The 16,524-nt window shown below is 38.7% G+C and overlaps 1 protein-coding gene across 1 annotated transcript in view; it reads left to right on the top strand.

Moving 5' to 3' along the window:
* Nucleotides 1–6,470, top strand: part of LOC133582738 (uncharacterized) — a 214,199-nt gene extending 207,729 nt beyond the window's left edge. The window contains exons 6-7 of the mRNA XM_061936812.1: nucleotides 5,525–5,673; nucleotides 5,935–6,470. Coding sequence (XP_061792796.1) covers nucleotides 5,525–5,673; nucleotides 5,935–5,950 — 165 coding nt within the window. The 3' untranslated portion in view covers nucleotides 5,951–6,470. The remainder of the gene's footprint in view (nucleotides 1–5,524; nucleotides 5,674–5,934) is intronic.
* The last annotated feature ends 10,054 nt before the right edge of the window (nucleotides 6,471–16,524 follow it).

Genomic DNA, 16,524 nt, shown 5'->3' with positions numbered 1-16,524 from the left:
GTTTTTTCGGGGTAGACCTCCATGTCTTCATAACAGGAATATCCTGAATTCTCAAGTTGCATATCACAATAGTCATCATCAGTGTTAATAACACAGGAGCTGCTTGAATTTGCTATTGAGCAAGTCAAACTTGGTTCAGTGTAGCCGTAGTGCTCCCTTGACACGTGCGATGTGAAAGTAGACTTGACTGTAAATCTTTTTTCACATTGACTGAAGGGGCACGTAACTGTCCTGCCTTCGGTAATATGACTTTTCAAATGCAGGAGAAGGCCCCGTATATCATCGCACTTCGCGCTACATGAAACAATATTACAAGGTAAACCTTCTGCGCTATACAGATCAGTCCTACTCTTGCCATATTTATGGCGACGGCTGTGAGTTTTGAAGGCTGAGAAGTAGGAAAAAACTCTTGTGCATTCAGGGAAAGCACACTTAAACGATGCATTAGACATACAAGCATGTGTCTAACATACGCAAATACATTGCTGCAAGTCGTAGCACATATGTTGCAAGTTATCATCTTTTTGAGATGACTATGACATTTTGATCACTATGACAAAAATGAAGAAAACTTAGCTAGCTAGCATGCGGCGGTACATGTGGTCAACGATAGTGTCTGTGATGCTGACTGTGACGCTATGTCATTTTGGACTTTATAAATATATATATAAAGCAATTCAAACAGAAAATGACACATCAAGGTACAAGTGACTCTGATTGCACGGGAATGACCTTGTTATCAAAAACACACCAGTAGGATGGATTTAGGTGATTGTATAGCTGGAGGTGGCAGCAGCTTATCGCTCGTCCATCCATCGGTACTTGGCAACTTCAGAGTTATATGATGTGGGGAATGATACTTGAATATCGATAAAAGGAGTGCCAGATCTTTATGCTCTAAAATTGATTTTCAAATCAAAATGTCGATACTTTAATAGTACATGTTTTGAGGTAAAATATCATTAACAGCAACACAATGGGAAGTACTATTGAAATCTTGTATAAATGACACGGTTTAGTGGGAACTACTTTTTCTTCCACCTGGGTATGTGTTATGCGTGAGAGCAGCAGATCGTGCGAAATGAAGCTTGGTTGGACGAATTGTGGGCGGACCTAAGAAACAAGTCTGAAAAATACTGAATTATTCTGTAGGTTGTGCAGTAGCTTACTGCTGGTCGATATTTTTTGTAAAATGCAACAAAATGTACAGCACTTAACTGCATTTAAGAAGAACAGTATATAACTGTAATTTTATTTTTGTATTTTTACAGTAATTTCTTACAGTGAATGATTACGCGTTCCATGTTATAGTTCCATGCCATCCCAAGTGAGTGTGTCTATTTTCATGTCACAGTAAGTGTTTTCGTTTTTATGTCCATAGTTCTGCCTTTGTACTAGTTTTTGTTTTCTTAGCCAACTTTGTTCTCTGCCTTGTGCGCGCTTTTCGTTTGTACCTTTTTATAGTGATAGATTAAACATGTATTTACCTTCACGCCATGTCCGATCCAATTCCTTTGCATTCCGGGAAAACGAACCACACCACACCATAGTCCACGTCTTGACTAAAAGGATTACAACTACAAAAAAGATGGCAGTTTTGTTCTTCTTTCTTTAAATGTCTATAAGATATGATTCAATATATGTCAGTAAAGGTTTCCAGCTTAGTTCCCATTTATTCATATTTGTAGAGTATATAAATCTTATTTTTTCAAGAGTCATTACATTCACAAGTTCATTTAAGCAGTTCCTGAAGTTGGCTGCAGATGAACTTTTCCACTCTTTGAGAATGAGTCTTTTGGCCAAGACCACCCCGAGCAGCAACACAGCTGTAATATATTTTGTGTTTCTGAAGACCACCCAAACAAGATTATATCCCTGTCAGGGACAAGTTTTCTCTGATATATCCCCGAGTAAAAGAAGAAAATGCTGGACCAAAATTATTGAATAATTGGACATTCCTAAAAGGAATGAGACAGTGATCTTTCAGCAGATTGACATTTATCACAAAGTGGAGATGTATCAGGATAACATTTGTGTAATAAGACTTTGGAGTAGTAAAAAGGATTGATCACTTTAAACTGCATGAGTCTATGTCTGCTGTTAATTGAGCAATTGTCAATTTGAGAGAGTGTCCGTTCCCATTGCTGTTTGGGTATTGTTGTTCTTACTTCCTGTTCCCATGCTCTTTTAAAGGGGAACATTATCACCAGACCTATGTAAGCGTCAATATATACCTTGATGTTGCAGAAAAAAGACCATATATATTTTTTAACCGATTTCCGAACTCTAAATGGGTGAATTTTGGCGAATTAAACGCCTTTCTAGTATTCGCTCTCGGAGCAATGACGTCACATCGGGAAGCAATCCGCCATTTTCTCAAACACCGAGTCAAATCAGCTCTGTTATTTTCCGTTTTTTTTGACTGTTTTCCGTACCTTGGAGACATCATGCCTCGTCGGTGTGTTGTCGGAGGGTGTAACAACATGAACAGGGACGGATTCAAGTTGAACCAGTGGCCCAAAGATGCGAAAGTGGCAAGAAATTGGACGTTTGTTCCGCACACTTTACCGACGAAAGCTATGCTACGACAGAGATGGCAAGAATGTGTGGATATCCTGCGACACTCAAAGCAGATGCATTTCCAACGTTAAAGTCAAAGAAATCTGCCGCCAGACCCCCAGGAAAAGAGAGCGGATGAGGGTATGTCTACAGAATATATTAATTGATGAAAACTGGGCTGTCTGCACTCTCAAAGTGCATGTTGTTGCCAAATGTATTTCATATGCTGTAAACCTAGTTCATAGTTGTTAGTTTCCTTTAATGCCAAACAAACACATACCAATCGTTGGTTGGAAGGCGATCGCCGATATTGGCCTCGCTTTCTCCCGTGTCGCTGGCTGTCGTGTCGTTTTCGTCGGTTTCGCTTGCATACGGTTCAAACCGATATGGCTCAATAGCTTCAGTTTCTTCTTCAATTTGGTTTTCGCTACCTGCCTCCACACTACAACCATCCGTTTCAATACATGCATAATCTGTTGAATCGCTTAAGCCGCTGAAATCCGAGTCTGAATCCGAGCTAATGTCGCTATAATTTGCTGTTCTATCTGCCATGTTTGTTTGTATTGTCATCACTGTGTGACGTCACAGGAAAATGGACGGGTGCATATAACGATGGTTAAAATCAGGCACTTTGAAGCTTTTTTTAGGGATATTGCGTGATGGGTAAAATTTTGAAAAAAACTTCGAAAAATAAAATAAGCCACTGGGAACTGATTTTTAATGGTTTTAACCATTCTGAAATTGTGATAATGTTCCCCTTTAATACCGTCTGCTGACGTCATGGACATAATGAAGCAGCTGGCAAATTTGGCGATAAGCTTTTTACTTGTGGGTGATAAATGTTGTAATTCTAAGAGAGGGTGTTTTTCATTTACCAGTAGAGACTTTGAAATGTTTTCTTTAATACATTTTCTTACCTGCAAATAGCAAAACCAACTGAATTGGGACAAATTGAATTTGATTCACAATTGCTCAAATGACGCAAGACTGTCCTTGACATAAATGTCTTGTATGCATTTAATTCCATTTGAGTTCCAGTTAACAAATGTTATGCCTGTTATCGATGGAATAAATGCATGATTGTGACACATTGGTGAGTACATAGTTACATTGGAAATATTCAATTGTTTATTTTAATTTGAGGAAGAATTTTGATATAATTTCTTACTACTACACTATGGCTTGTTGATTTAATAGAAGAAACTGGTTTAGTAAAAAGTAGAGATAGCAATGATGTGTAAGGTTTAACTAATGACTGCAGTTCCAATTTCAGCCACAAGGGAGCAGAATTAAGTGATTCATTCTTTGGGAACCCCATCTTCCAATAGGTCAATTTGTTCAGATTTGATGCCCAATAATAATTTTTGAACATTGGAAGACCTAATCCCCCTTCCTTTGTAGATCTGAATAAGTGCTTTTTGTATATTCTGTGTTTTTTCTATCCCCACACAAAATCTAAAACTAAAAATTCAAGTTTTTGACAAAAAAGTATATATATATATATATATATATATATATATATATATATATATACATATATATATATATTCAATATATATTTTTTAATATATTAAATATTTATATATTCTACATACATTAATATATACTATATACAAATATATATATTATGTCAGACCCACTCGACATCCATTGCATTCGGTCTCCCCTAGAGGGGGGGTTACCCACATATGCGGTCCTCTCCAAGGTTTCTCATAGTCATTCACATCGACGTCCCACTGGGGTGAGTTTTTCCTTGCCCTTATGTGGGCTCTGTACCAAGGATGTCGTTGTGGCTTGTGCAGCCCTTTGAGACACTTGTGATTTAGGGCTATATAAATAAACATTGATTGATTGATTGATTGATTGATATATTAATCTATATATAATTATACATACATATATATATATATGTATGTTTAATTATATATAGATTAATATATATATTTATATATAGTATATATTAATGTATGTAGAATATATAAATATTTAATATATTAAAAAATATACATATATTGAATATATATTTACATATGTATATTATATATACATACATGTATATAAATATATGTATGTATTATGTATACATATATATATATATATATATATATATATACATATATATATATAGAATATGTATTAAATATGTATTAATATAATAATACATATTCAATATATATATATATATATATATACATATATATATATATATATACATATATATATATATATATATACATGTGTATATATATATATATATATGTATATATATATATATATATATATATATATATATAATATGTATTAAATATGTATTAATATATTGAATGTATATATTATATACATGTATATATATACATATATATATATATATATGTATATATATATATATATATATATATATATATATATATACTGTATATATATATATATATATATATATATATATATATATATATATATATATATATATATTAAACATTTGAATTCATTTTTTGTTTGTTTTTTAAAGATAACGCTTTGTGGTTTTATTATTGGCTGATGTCAACATTTAGTTTTTTTCTCATTGTGTGTCTTGTTAATTTCCCAATTTTTGCTGGTGTTTTTAGTTTTTGTAATGTTCCTAGGGCCAATGACAAAGTAGTCACGGGCCCCAGATGGCCCCTGTGCCACACTGTACTATTTATTGCCACTATAGCCTAAGTACTGTAGTATATTTGTTCATCCTATGGTTAGATATGGGACACGAGTCAGCGCCAGAAGTAGTAAAATCAGCTACCAGATTTTTCCTTTTTGATAAAGAGGGGATGCACTGGGAAGTTCTTCATTAGTTGCCGCCTTGTTTGATCATATTTTACTGCCTTTGCACATTTCAATGTGTTCAATTGTATATTAATCATTACAACATTCGTATTTTGAAGCAATATTCACAGACTCTAGTATTTGGCTTATTAGCTTCCTGTTGCAGGCGAGCGATGATGATAATGACGGTGGGCTCCATGACCGACGGACAGACCTCGGCCCGACGGCGGCACGTACCGACTGGCCGCTCACCTTACGGAACCTTACAGTTTGTGGAAGACGTGGAAGAATTTCCAGCAGAGCACCTCATTGCTGGTGAGAGGCTCAGAAAAGTGTGGGCGCTTTTGTCATGATGCATCCCTAAAGTGCAAGTCCTTGCTTACAGGAATAGTTGTTTGAAGTTGGATGCTAGAAAATGTCTGAAGTTTTGCAACAGTCAGCCTTAATGCATTGTTGCAGCTCAATGCCATGTGTGTTTGTGAGACGAGCGGATGAAATGTCTGGCCATGCTTGGAGTGTGTGTAACTTTTCTTAGGCATGTGTTTGTCTTCTTGTGTCCTGCAAACGTTTGTGAAGGATATATTCTCCCTGATCTGCAAAAGTGGGCTTTCAGGATGGAGCAGGAGAAGCCACAGTCCCCCAAATCATAGGGGAGAAGAGTTAAAGCCACCGCCCAATTAAAGAGGAAGAGGAGGAGCCGCATCCCCCACTTTTCAAAGACGAGGCTGATGATCCAGAGCCCCCTTCATATTAAAAAAAGAGGAGGAGGAGAATGACCCACAGCCACATTCAGATTAAAGTAGAGCAGGAGCCACTGCAACAAGGAAGAGGAGGATCCACATCACCCCTCAAATTTGAGGGGAGGAGCCACACGCTTCACACACTGAAGAGGAGGAGGCCCACTCTTCACAGTGTGACCCACAGACATGTCACACTGACAACACTGACTTCTTTCAAAACTTTTATCCATGGAGGTCATCTGAAAACACACACAAGAATACACATTGGAGAAAAACCATTCATATGCTCAGTTTGTAATAACATATTCTATGTGAAGAAACTTTTGATAACAGACAAAATAATGCAAACTAAAGAAAACCCATTAATGTGCTCAGTTTGTAATAAAAGATGCTCTGTGAAAATCTTGATAACAAACAAAATAATACACACTGGAGAAAAACCTTAATGTGCTCGGCTTGTTATAAAATATTTTTTGTGAAAACACTTTTGATAACAGACAAAAGAATAAAAATTTAAGAAAAATAATTAAAGTGCTCAGTTTGTAATCCAAGATGCTCTGTAAAACATGGGATAACAAACAAAAGAATGCACATTGGAGAAAAAACAATGTGCTCAGTTTGTAAAAAAGCATTCTCTTTGAAGAAACTATTAACAGATACAAAATTACAGACTGGGAACAACCATTAATGTGCTCATGTTTGTAATAAAGGATTCCCTGTGAAAAAAACGTTTGATAACAGACAAAAAATTACACTTTGTAGAAAAAAACAATGTGCTCAGTTGTTAATAAACGACTCTTTGTGAAGAAGGTTTTGATAACAGACCAATTAATTCACACTGATGAAAAACCATTGATGTGCTCAGTTTGTAATAAAAGATTTTCTGTAAAAAACTTGACAAACAAATGAATGCACACTGGAGAAAAACTATTAATGTGCTCAGTTTGTAATAAAAGATGCTCTGTGAAAAACTTGATAAGAAACAAAACATTACAAACTAGCGAAAAACCATTAATGTGCTCGGTTTGTAATACAAGAAACTTTCGATAACAAACTAAATAATGCACCATGAAGAAAAAAAAAATGAATGTGCTTAGTTCGTAATAAAATCTGCTCTGTGAAAAACTTGTTATACAAAAGAATGCACACTGGAGAAAAAACATTAATGGGCTTAGTTCGTAATAAAATCTGCTCTGTGAAAAACTTGATAACAAACCAAATAATACACACAAGAGAAAAACTATTAATGTGCTCAGTTTGTAATAAAATAAAATTAGTGAAAAAAAATTTGAGGAACAAAATAATGCACTCTGAAGAAAAAACATGAATGTGCTCAGTTTGTAATAAAAGATGCTTCGTAAAAAAAAAAAGGGATACACATAAGAATGCACACTTGGGAAAAAACATTCATGTACTCAGTTTGTAAAAAGGGAATCTCTGTGAAGAAACTATTGATAACAGATAAACAATTACACACTGGAGAAAAACCATTATTGTGCTCAGTTTGTAATAAAATATTCTCTGTGAAGAAAATCTTGATAACAGAAAAAATCATGCATACTATAAAAAAAACATTGATGTGCTCAGTTTGTAATAAAAGATTTTCTGTGAAAAACTTGATAAACAAAAGTATGCGCACTTGAGAAAAAACATGCATGTGCTCAGTTTGTAAACAAGGATTCTCTGCGAATAATCTATTGATAACAGATAATAAAATACTTACAGAAGAAAAACCATTAATGTGCTCAGTTTGTAATAAAATCATCTTTGTGAAAAAACTTGATGAACAAAATAATGCACACTGAAGAAAAAACATTAATGTACTCAGTTTGTAATAAAAGATGCTATGTAAAAAAAGTGATAACAACAAAAGAATGCACACACGAGAAAAAACAATGTACTCAGTTTGTAAAAAAAGATTCTGTGTGAAGAAATGTTTGATAACAGACAAACTAAAGAAAAATAATTAAAGTGCTCGGTTTGTGATAAAAGATGCTCTGGAAAAAATGTGATAACAAACAAAAGAATACACACTGGAGAAACAATGTGCTCAGTGTGTAAAAAAAAATATTCTCTGTGAAGAAATTATTGATAACAGATAAACAATTACACACTAGGTAAAACCATAAATGTGCTTAGTTTGTAATAAAAAGATTATCTGTGAAGAAACGTTTGATAACAGACAAAAAATTACACAATAGAGAAAAACCCTTAATGTGCTCAGTTTGTAAAAAAATAATTATCTGTAAAGAAACTTTTGATTATGACCAAAACAATGCACACTGAAGAAAAACCATTAATGTGCTCAGTTTGTAAAAAAAAGATGCTCTGTGAAAAACCTGAACAAAAGATTGCACGCTGGAGAATAAACATGCATGTGCTCAGTTTGTAAAAAAAAAGATTCTCCATGAAGAAACTATTGATAACAGATAAACAATTACACACTGGAGAAATCTTAAGGGAATTATTATTAAAGGGCGAGAGTATAAATTGGCCTGCTATGAGGATGACATTTTAGTCTACCTCGGGCACCCAACATACTCGCTCCCTAAATGAATGCAATCATTTGAACTGTATGGTCAACTATCAGGATATAAAATCAATATACCGTATTTTCCGCACCATTAGCCGCACCTAAAAACCACAAATTTACTCAAAAGCTGACAGTGCGGCTTTTAACCCGGTGCGCTTTATATATGGATAAATATTAAGATTCATTTTCATAAAGTTTCGATCTCGCAACTTAGGTAAACAGCCGCCATCTTTTTTCCCGGTAGAACAGGAAGCGCTTCTTCTTCTACGCAAGCAACCGCCAAGGTAAGCACCCGCCCCCATAGAACAGGAAGCGCTTCTTCTTCTACTGTAAGCAACCACCCGCCCCCGGAAGAAGAAGAAAAAACGCGCGGATATCACCGTACGTTTCATTTCCTGTTTACATCTGTAAAGACCACAAAATGGCTCCTACTAAGCGACAAGGATCCGGTTCATGAAAAGACGCAATCTCTCCATCCGCACACGGATTACTACCGTATTTCACAGCAACTGATATTCCTGTGAACCGCACTGTGGAACGGGAGCACGTACGGTGAATATTCGCACCACAGGGAATGAGAAGTCATCCTTCACTGTGGTTTCTAGCTTGCCATGCTAACTTCCACCCGTGGTGATATTCAAAAGGAAGACCTTGCCAAAAGAGACCTTTCCAGCCGGCGTCATCATAAAAGCTAACTCGAAGGGATGGATGAAGAAAAGATGAGCGAGTGGTAAGTTTAAGTTTACGCGAAGAGGCCGGGTGGCTTTTTTCACACAGCTCTGTCCATGTTGATATACGTATGTTTGTGATTGCACATTTGCGTACATTTTGGGAGTGAACAGAGTTGTTAGAACGCTGGTTTTTAATATATTATTAAAGTTTGACTGACCTATCTGACTGTTTTTTTGACATTCCTTTAGCGCAGTTAGATGCGGCTTACAACATGGGGCGGCTTATTGGTGGACAAAGTTTTGAAATATGCCGTTCATTGAAGGCGCGGCTTTTAACCCAGGGCGCCTTATGGTGCGGAAAATACGGTAGGTAAAACCCAGCTACTCTCATATAAGTATAACCCACCAGGGGAAATCACAAGCAGTTACCTCCTAGCATGGTAAACCGTCTTTTAAATACCTGGGCATTAATTTATCTAAAGATCTTACAAAATTATCAGAATAAAATGATCTACCCATACATAAAAAAAATAAAAGATGACATAGCACGATGGAACTTAATTCTTTTTTTCAGCCTTAGCTGTAGAATTGATTCCATTCAAATGAATGTACTGCCAAGACTATGTTGAAGAGGTTAATTTAGCCTACTAATGTGTATTTATTAGTGGTTGATTTATATAGGCCAGTAAGGTCAAGTTTTGTACCTGACAAGTTTGGGCTATCTTGCTTCTGCAGCCTTCATCAGAGGTGTCACGTGATGTTAGCGTGACGTCATCTGTGACGTGTTATATGGATTGTTCCATCCCACCTGAAGTGGTGTCCCCTGGTGTGCACCGGGGGTAGGGCGGGGCTGATGAAGGCTGCAGAAGCAAGATTAGTAGGCTAAATGAACCTCTTCAACATCCATCCATCCATTTTCTACCGCTTGTCCCTTTCGGGGTCACGGGGGATGCTGGTGCCTATCTCAGCTGCACATGGGCGGAAGGCGGGGTACACCCTGGACAAGTCACCACCTCATCACAGGGCCAACACAGATAAACAGACAACATTCACACACTAGGGACCATTGAGTGTTGCCAATCAACCTATCCCCAGGTGCATGTCTTTGGAGGTGGGAGGGGTCTATCCCCAGGTGCATGTCTTTGGAGGTGGGAGGGGCCTATCCCCAGGTGCATGTCTTTGGAGGTGGGAGGGGTCTATCCCCAGGTGCATGTCTTTGGAGGTGGGAGGGGCCTATCCCCAGGTGCATGTCTTTGGAGGTGGGAGGGGCCTATCCCCAGGTGCATGTCTTTGGAGGTGGGAGGAAACCGGAGTACTCGGAGGGAACGCGCGCAGTCACGGGGAGAACATGCAAACTCCACACAGAAAGATACCGAGCCTGGGATTGAACTCAGGACTACTCGGACCTTCGTATTGTGAGGCAGATGCACTAACCCCTGTTTTCCACCGTGCTGCCCCCTCTTCAACATATTACGTATAAGTCATGGACAGTGTAGTGTCAAAGAATTCCGTTGTTTGGAACAACTGGAACACAAACGGGCCCGCTTCCGCAACCACCTGAGATTCACATTACGTTGCCGAGATGAAAGAGTTGTTCCAACAAGCTTGGGGATCAAAAACCCAATTCCGACGATGAACGCGGAATAAATTGTAAGAAAAGCACGGAATGCCTTGGTGAGAGAAAGAATACGATCCACGGTGAGCAAGATCAACAACATTGAAGAGCAGTTAACCAAGAAAAGGAGTGGATTTAAAGAATGTTTCCCCCTGGACACGGAAACCCAACGGATAATGAATGAACATCTACAACGTGAGCACGAGAAGGAATTCAAGACAACAAAATACCGTCATATCAGAAAACTTGAGAAGCTAACCTCAGCAAAAAAGGAGGAGGAACACAGAAAAAAGAGAAAAATGGGTATGTAACCTTTCACAAGGCAAATTAACAGTAACGGAAAACAAGGTACTATCTCGCGGTCTTAACTTTGCCACAACCCCAATAAACATCCCATAATTAATTAATAAACATCCCATAATAATTCATCGTAGCAACAGAGATAGCATGTCATAAATGAACAAATCAAGGTGACCCTAACCCTAACCCTAGGCAATGATGAGAGATATAGCAGATTAGTCTCGCTTAACAGGTGGCTGGCTAGCTTCTGTAGACAACAGGGACTAACGTTTATTGATAATTGGCCCTCTTTCTGGGGCAAACCAGGCTTGCTGATGAGAGACGGCCTTCACCCTAACCAGGAAGGCGCCATCATCCTGTCTAAAAACAGACTACTGTTTAAGTCACATTTGACTAACTACACTAGAGCAAGCCCGGTCACAGGCAATTACAGAGCCTGCTAGTCCGGGTGAGGAGTCAGTTAAGCTAGAACTAGCCAGCGGCAGGCTGGATAATCCCTGTACGCATAGCAATTCTCTTGGAATAATACACAACTCACATAATGTTTTCTCTGTTGTGACTGTGTCAGAGGTGGACGTGCATTCTACTGAGGTGGCAAATTATGATGCGTTCAGTTTATCGCAGCACCAAGCAAACAATCTGAAAATTCCCGTCATATCAATTCCTATATATGGTCGAAACTATTTAAAGTGCAATACGCATAATAAACGCAACATTATTAATATTGCTACTACGGATAATTTCAACAAAAACTCATCAAAACAGCCCAATACTTATAATATGGGCTTTTTAAACATAAGATCATTGTCTCCCAAAACGTTATTCGTTAATGAGGTCATTAGAGACAACAATCTTAACGTCATTGGTCTTAGCGAAACCTGGCTCAAACCAGACGATTCTTTTGCGCTAAATGAGGCATCTCCTCCTAACTATATGAATGCACATATTGCCCGTCCCCTCGCACTAATATACAATGAAAACTTTAACCTTACCTCTAACCTAAATAATAAATATAAATCGTTTGAGGTGCTTACTATGAGGTCTGTCGCACCGCTGCCTCTCGACCTGGCTGTTATCTACCGCCCCCCAGGGCCCTACTCGGACTTTATCAATGAATTCTCAGAGTTCGTTGCTGATCTAGTGACGCACGCCGACAATATAATCGTAATGGGGGACTTTAATATCCATATGAATACCCCATCGGTCCGTGGCACTCCAGACTATAATTGATAGCTGTGGTCTTACACAAATAATAAATGAACCTACGCATCACAATGGTAATACGATAGATCTAGTGCTGGTCAGGGGTGTCACCACCTCCAAAGTTATGGTACTCCCGTATACTAAAGTAATGTCCGATCATTACCTTATAAAATTTGAAGTTCTGACTCATTGTCAAAAAGCTAATAATAATAATAACTGCAATAGCAGCCGCAATATTAATGCTGCCACATCGATGACTCTTGCTGACCTACTGCCTTCGGTAATGGCACCATTCCCAAATTATGTCGGCTCTATTGATAACCTCACTAACAACTTTGGCAATGCCCTGCGCGAAATCATTGATAGTATAGCACCGCTAAAACAAAAAAGGGCCCCTAAAAGGCGCACCCCATGGTTTACAGAAGAAACTAGAGCTCATAAATTATCATGTAGAAAGCTGGAACGCAAATGGCGCGCGACGAAGCTTGAGGTTTTCCATCAAGCATGGAGTGATAGTTTAATAACTTATAAACACATGCTTACCTTAGCTAAAGCTTAATATTACTCAAATCTCATCCGCCTCAACAAAAACGACCCTAAATTTTTGTTTAGTACAGTAGCATCGCTAACCCAACAAGGGACTCTTCCCAATAGCTCCACCCACTCGGCAGATGACTTTATGAATTTCTTTAATAAGAAAATTGAACTCATTAGAAAGGAGATTAAAGACAACGCATCCCAGCTACAACTGGGTTCTATTAACACAGATACGACTGTATATATGACGGATACTGCAATCCAAAATAGTCTCTGTCTTTTTGATGAAATAACATTAGAGGAACTATTACGGCGTGTAAGTGGGATAAAACAAACATGTTTACTTGACCCACTTCCTGGGAAACTTATCAAGGAGCTTTTTGTATTATTAGGTCCATCAGTGCTAAATATTATAAACGTATCCCTTTCCTCTGGCACTGTTCCCCTAGCATTCAAGAAAGCGGTTATTCATCCTCTGCTCAAAAGACCTAACCTCGATCCTGACCTCATGGTAAACTACCGACCGGTGTCCCACCTTCCGTTTATTTCGAAAATCCTCGAAAAAATTGTCGCACAGCAGCTAAATGAACACTTAGTGTCTAACAATCTCTGTGAACCTTTTCAATCCGGTTTCAGGGCAAATCACTCTACGGAGACAGCCCTCGCAAAAATGACTAATGATCTACTGCTAACGATGGATGTCATCTATGTTGCTGCTTCTTGATCTTAGCGCTGCTTTCCATACCGTCGATCATAATATTTTATTAGAGCGTATCAAAACACGTATTGGTATGTCAGACTTAGCCTTGTCGTGGTTTAACTCTTATCTTACTGACAGGATGCAGTGCGTCTACCATAATAATGTGACCTCGGACTATGTTAAGTTAACGTGCGGAGTTCCTCAGGGTTCGGTTCTTGGCCCTGCACTCTTTAGTATTTACATGCTGCCGCTAGGTGACATCATACGCAAATACGGTGTTAGCTTTCACTGTTATGCTGATGACACCCAACTCTACATGCCCCTAAAGCTGACCAACACGCCAGATTGTAGTCAGCTGGAGGCGTGTCTTATTGAAATTAAACAATGGATGTCTGCTAATTTCTTGCAACTCAACGCCAAGAAAACGGAAATGCTGATTATCGGTCCTGCTAGACACCGACATTTATTTAATAATACAACCTTAACATTTGACAACCAAACAATTACGCAAGACAACTCGGTAAAGAATCTGAATATTACCTTCGACCCAACTCTCTCCTTTGAGTCACACATTAAGAGTGTTACTAAAACAACTCTCTCCTTTGAGTCACACATTAAGAGTGTTACTAAAACGGCCTTCTTTCATCTCCGTAATATCGCTAAAATTCGTTCTATTTTATCCACTAGCGACGCTGAGTTCATTATTCATGCGTTTGTTACGTCTCGTCTTGATTACTGTAACGTATTATTTTCGCGTCTCCCTATGTCTAGCATTAAAAGATTACAGTTGGTACAAAATGCGTCTGCTAGACTTTTGACAAGAACAAGAAAGTTTGATCATATTACGCCTATACTGGCTCACCTGCACTGGCTTCCTGAGTACTTAAGATGTGACTTTATGGTTTTACTACTTACGTATAAAATACTACACGGTCTAGCTCCATCCTATCTTGCCGATTGTATTGTACCATATGTCCCGGCAAGAAATCTGCGTTCAAAGAACTCTGGCTTAGTAGTGATTCCCAGAGCCCAAAAAAAGTCTGCGGGCTATAGAGCGTTTTCTATTGGTGCTCCAGTACTATGGAATGCCCTCCCGGTAACAGTTAGAGATGCTACCTCAGTAGAAGCATTTAAGTCCCATCTTAAAACTCGTTTGTATACTCTAGCCTTTAAATAGCCCCCCTTTTTTTAGACCAGTTGATCTGCCGTTTCTTTTCTTTTCTCCTCTGCTCCCCCCTATCCCTTGTGGAGGGGGGAGGGGCACAGGTCCGGTGGCCATGGATGAAGTGTTGGCTGTCCAGAGTCGGGACCTGGGTTGGACCGCTCGCCTGTGCATCGGTTGGGAACCTCTCTGCGCTGCTGATCCGTCTCCGCTCGGGATGGTTTCTTGCTGGCCCCACTATGGACTGGACTCTTACTATTATGTTGGATCCATTATGGACTGGACTCTCACAATATTATGTCAGACCCACTCGACATCCATTGCATTCGGTCTCCCCCAGAGGGGGCGGGGGGTTACCCACATATGCGGTCCTCTCCAAGGTTTCTCATAGTCATTCACATCGACGTCCCACTGGGGTGAGTTTTTCCTTGCCCTTATGTGGGCTCTGTACCGAGGATGTCGTTGTGGCTTGTGCAGCCCTTTGAGACACTTGTGATTTAGGGCTATATAAATAAACATTGATTGATTGATTGACAAAGCGGGTTTGCGCAACAAGGTAGCAGGGATACTGAAGACTGGCAAAATAACTCACAAAAACACCAGTAGGGAAGAATGGAAAGCTATATAGTCAATAGCCAAAGACAAAACAATCAAAGTACTACCTGCAGACAAAGGAAGGACAACAGTCATTATGGACACAAAACAATATGAAAGCCAAATGATAGCTATGCTGGAGAATAAAGACACATATGAAGTTCTAAAAAAGGACCCGACAGAAGACAAAAAGAAAAAACTGAAGACTCTACTAAAACCATTAGTGGACGAGGGAAAAATAGACAAGGACAACTACAGTTTTTCAGTACTGTTGCGTTTTGGACCAGTTGTTCCTCCCAGGGAATTCAAGTCACAAGTCGCTCCCAAGCTTTTTATGACACTTAAAGCTGAGTTGAAAAACCACCAGAGACAGAATAGGTATTTTGTAATATATTTGCAAAGCTTTGCAGATATACATTACAGAGACAGCATAGAACATTCGGCTCACCCCGCTAAGATGGTCTGTCTCCCCGACCCAAAACCCTCTCCCCTCTTAAGTCGCAGGCAGTCATCTCTCTCTAGCCAAAACAAATGCTTATTATCGCTCTCTCTAACATTCCTCACTTCAAGGTTAAGCACACAGTTTTGCAGACAACCAAAAGACCACATTTCGAAGAAAAACACTAGCTGTTTTGTAATATGACAATGAAATCAAAAGAAGTAACATTTAAATTCGGATATATGTAAATATCTGCCTCCGACAATTCCCCCTTCAGATCTTCTAAAAAGATCTTTATCACTAGTACAACACTTCTAAAATACGCCCCTCTTTGAGCAAGCTAGTAAAAAATTAAAAGCATAGTTACATGGGAGATAAACGGATGGAATCTATGTCATTGTCGTCACTGTCAGGGAAGGAAACTAGCATTTCTCGAAAGTCACCACTTAGCTTGACCCCCTTCAGTGACATAGCAAACCCAGAAATAGGGTGGGGTTGTCCTTCTACAGCTCTAACAATGATGGGGGTGCATAAAGACCTAGCACAAGGGGCGATAAAGCAACCGCATGAGGCTATGATGGCCAAGAAAACTGGAACGGAGATCAGGGCAGACTTAATTAGGCCAGACCACCTTCCAAAGGTGCTTTGAAGCCAATCTTTGAAGGGGTCAGA

The sequence above is a fragment of the Nerophis lumbriciformis genome, linkage group LG03 (assembly GCF_033978685.3).
Source record: "Nerophis lumbriciformis linkage group LG03, RoL_Nlum_v2.1, whole genome shotgun sequence".
Lineage (NCBI taxonomy): Eukaryota > Metazoa > Chordata > Actinopteri > Syngnathiformes > Syngnathidae > Nerophis > Nerophis lumbriciformis.
The sequence above is the reverse complement of the archived record's forward strand: the minus strand, read 5'-3'. Positions and strand labels throughout refer to the sequence as shown.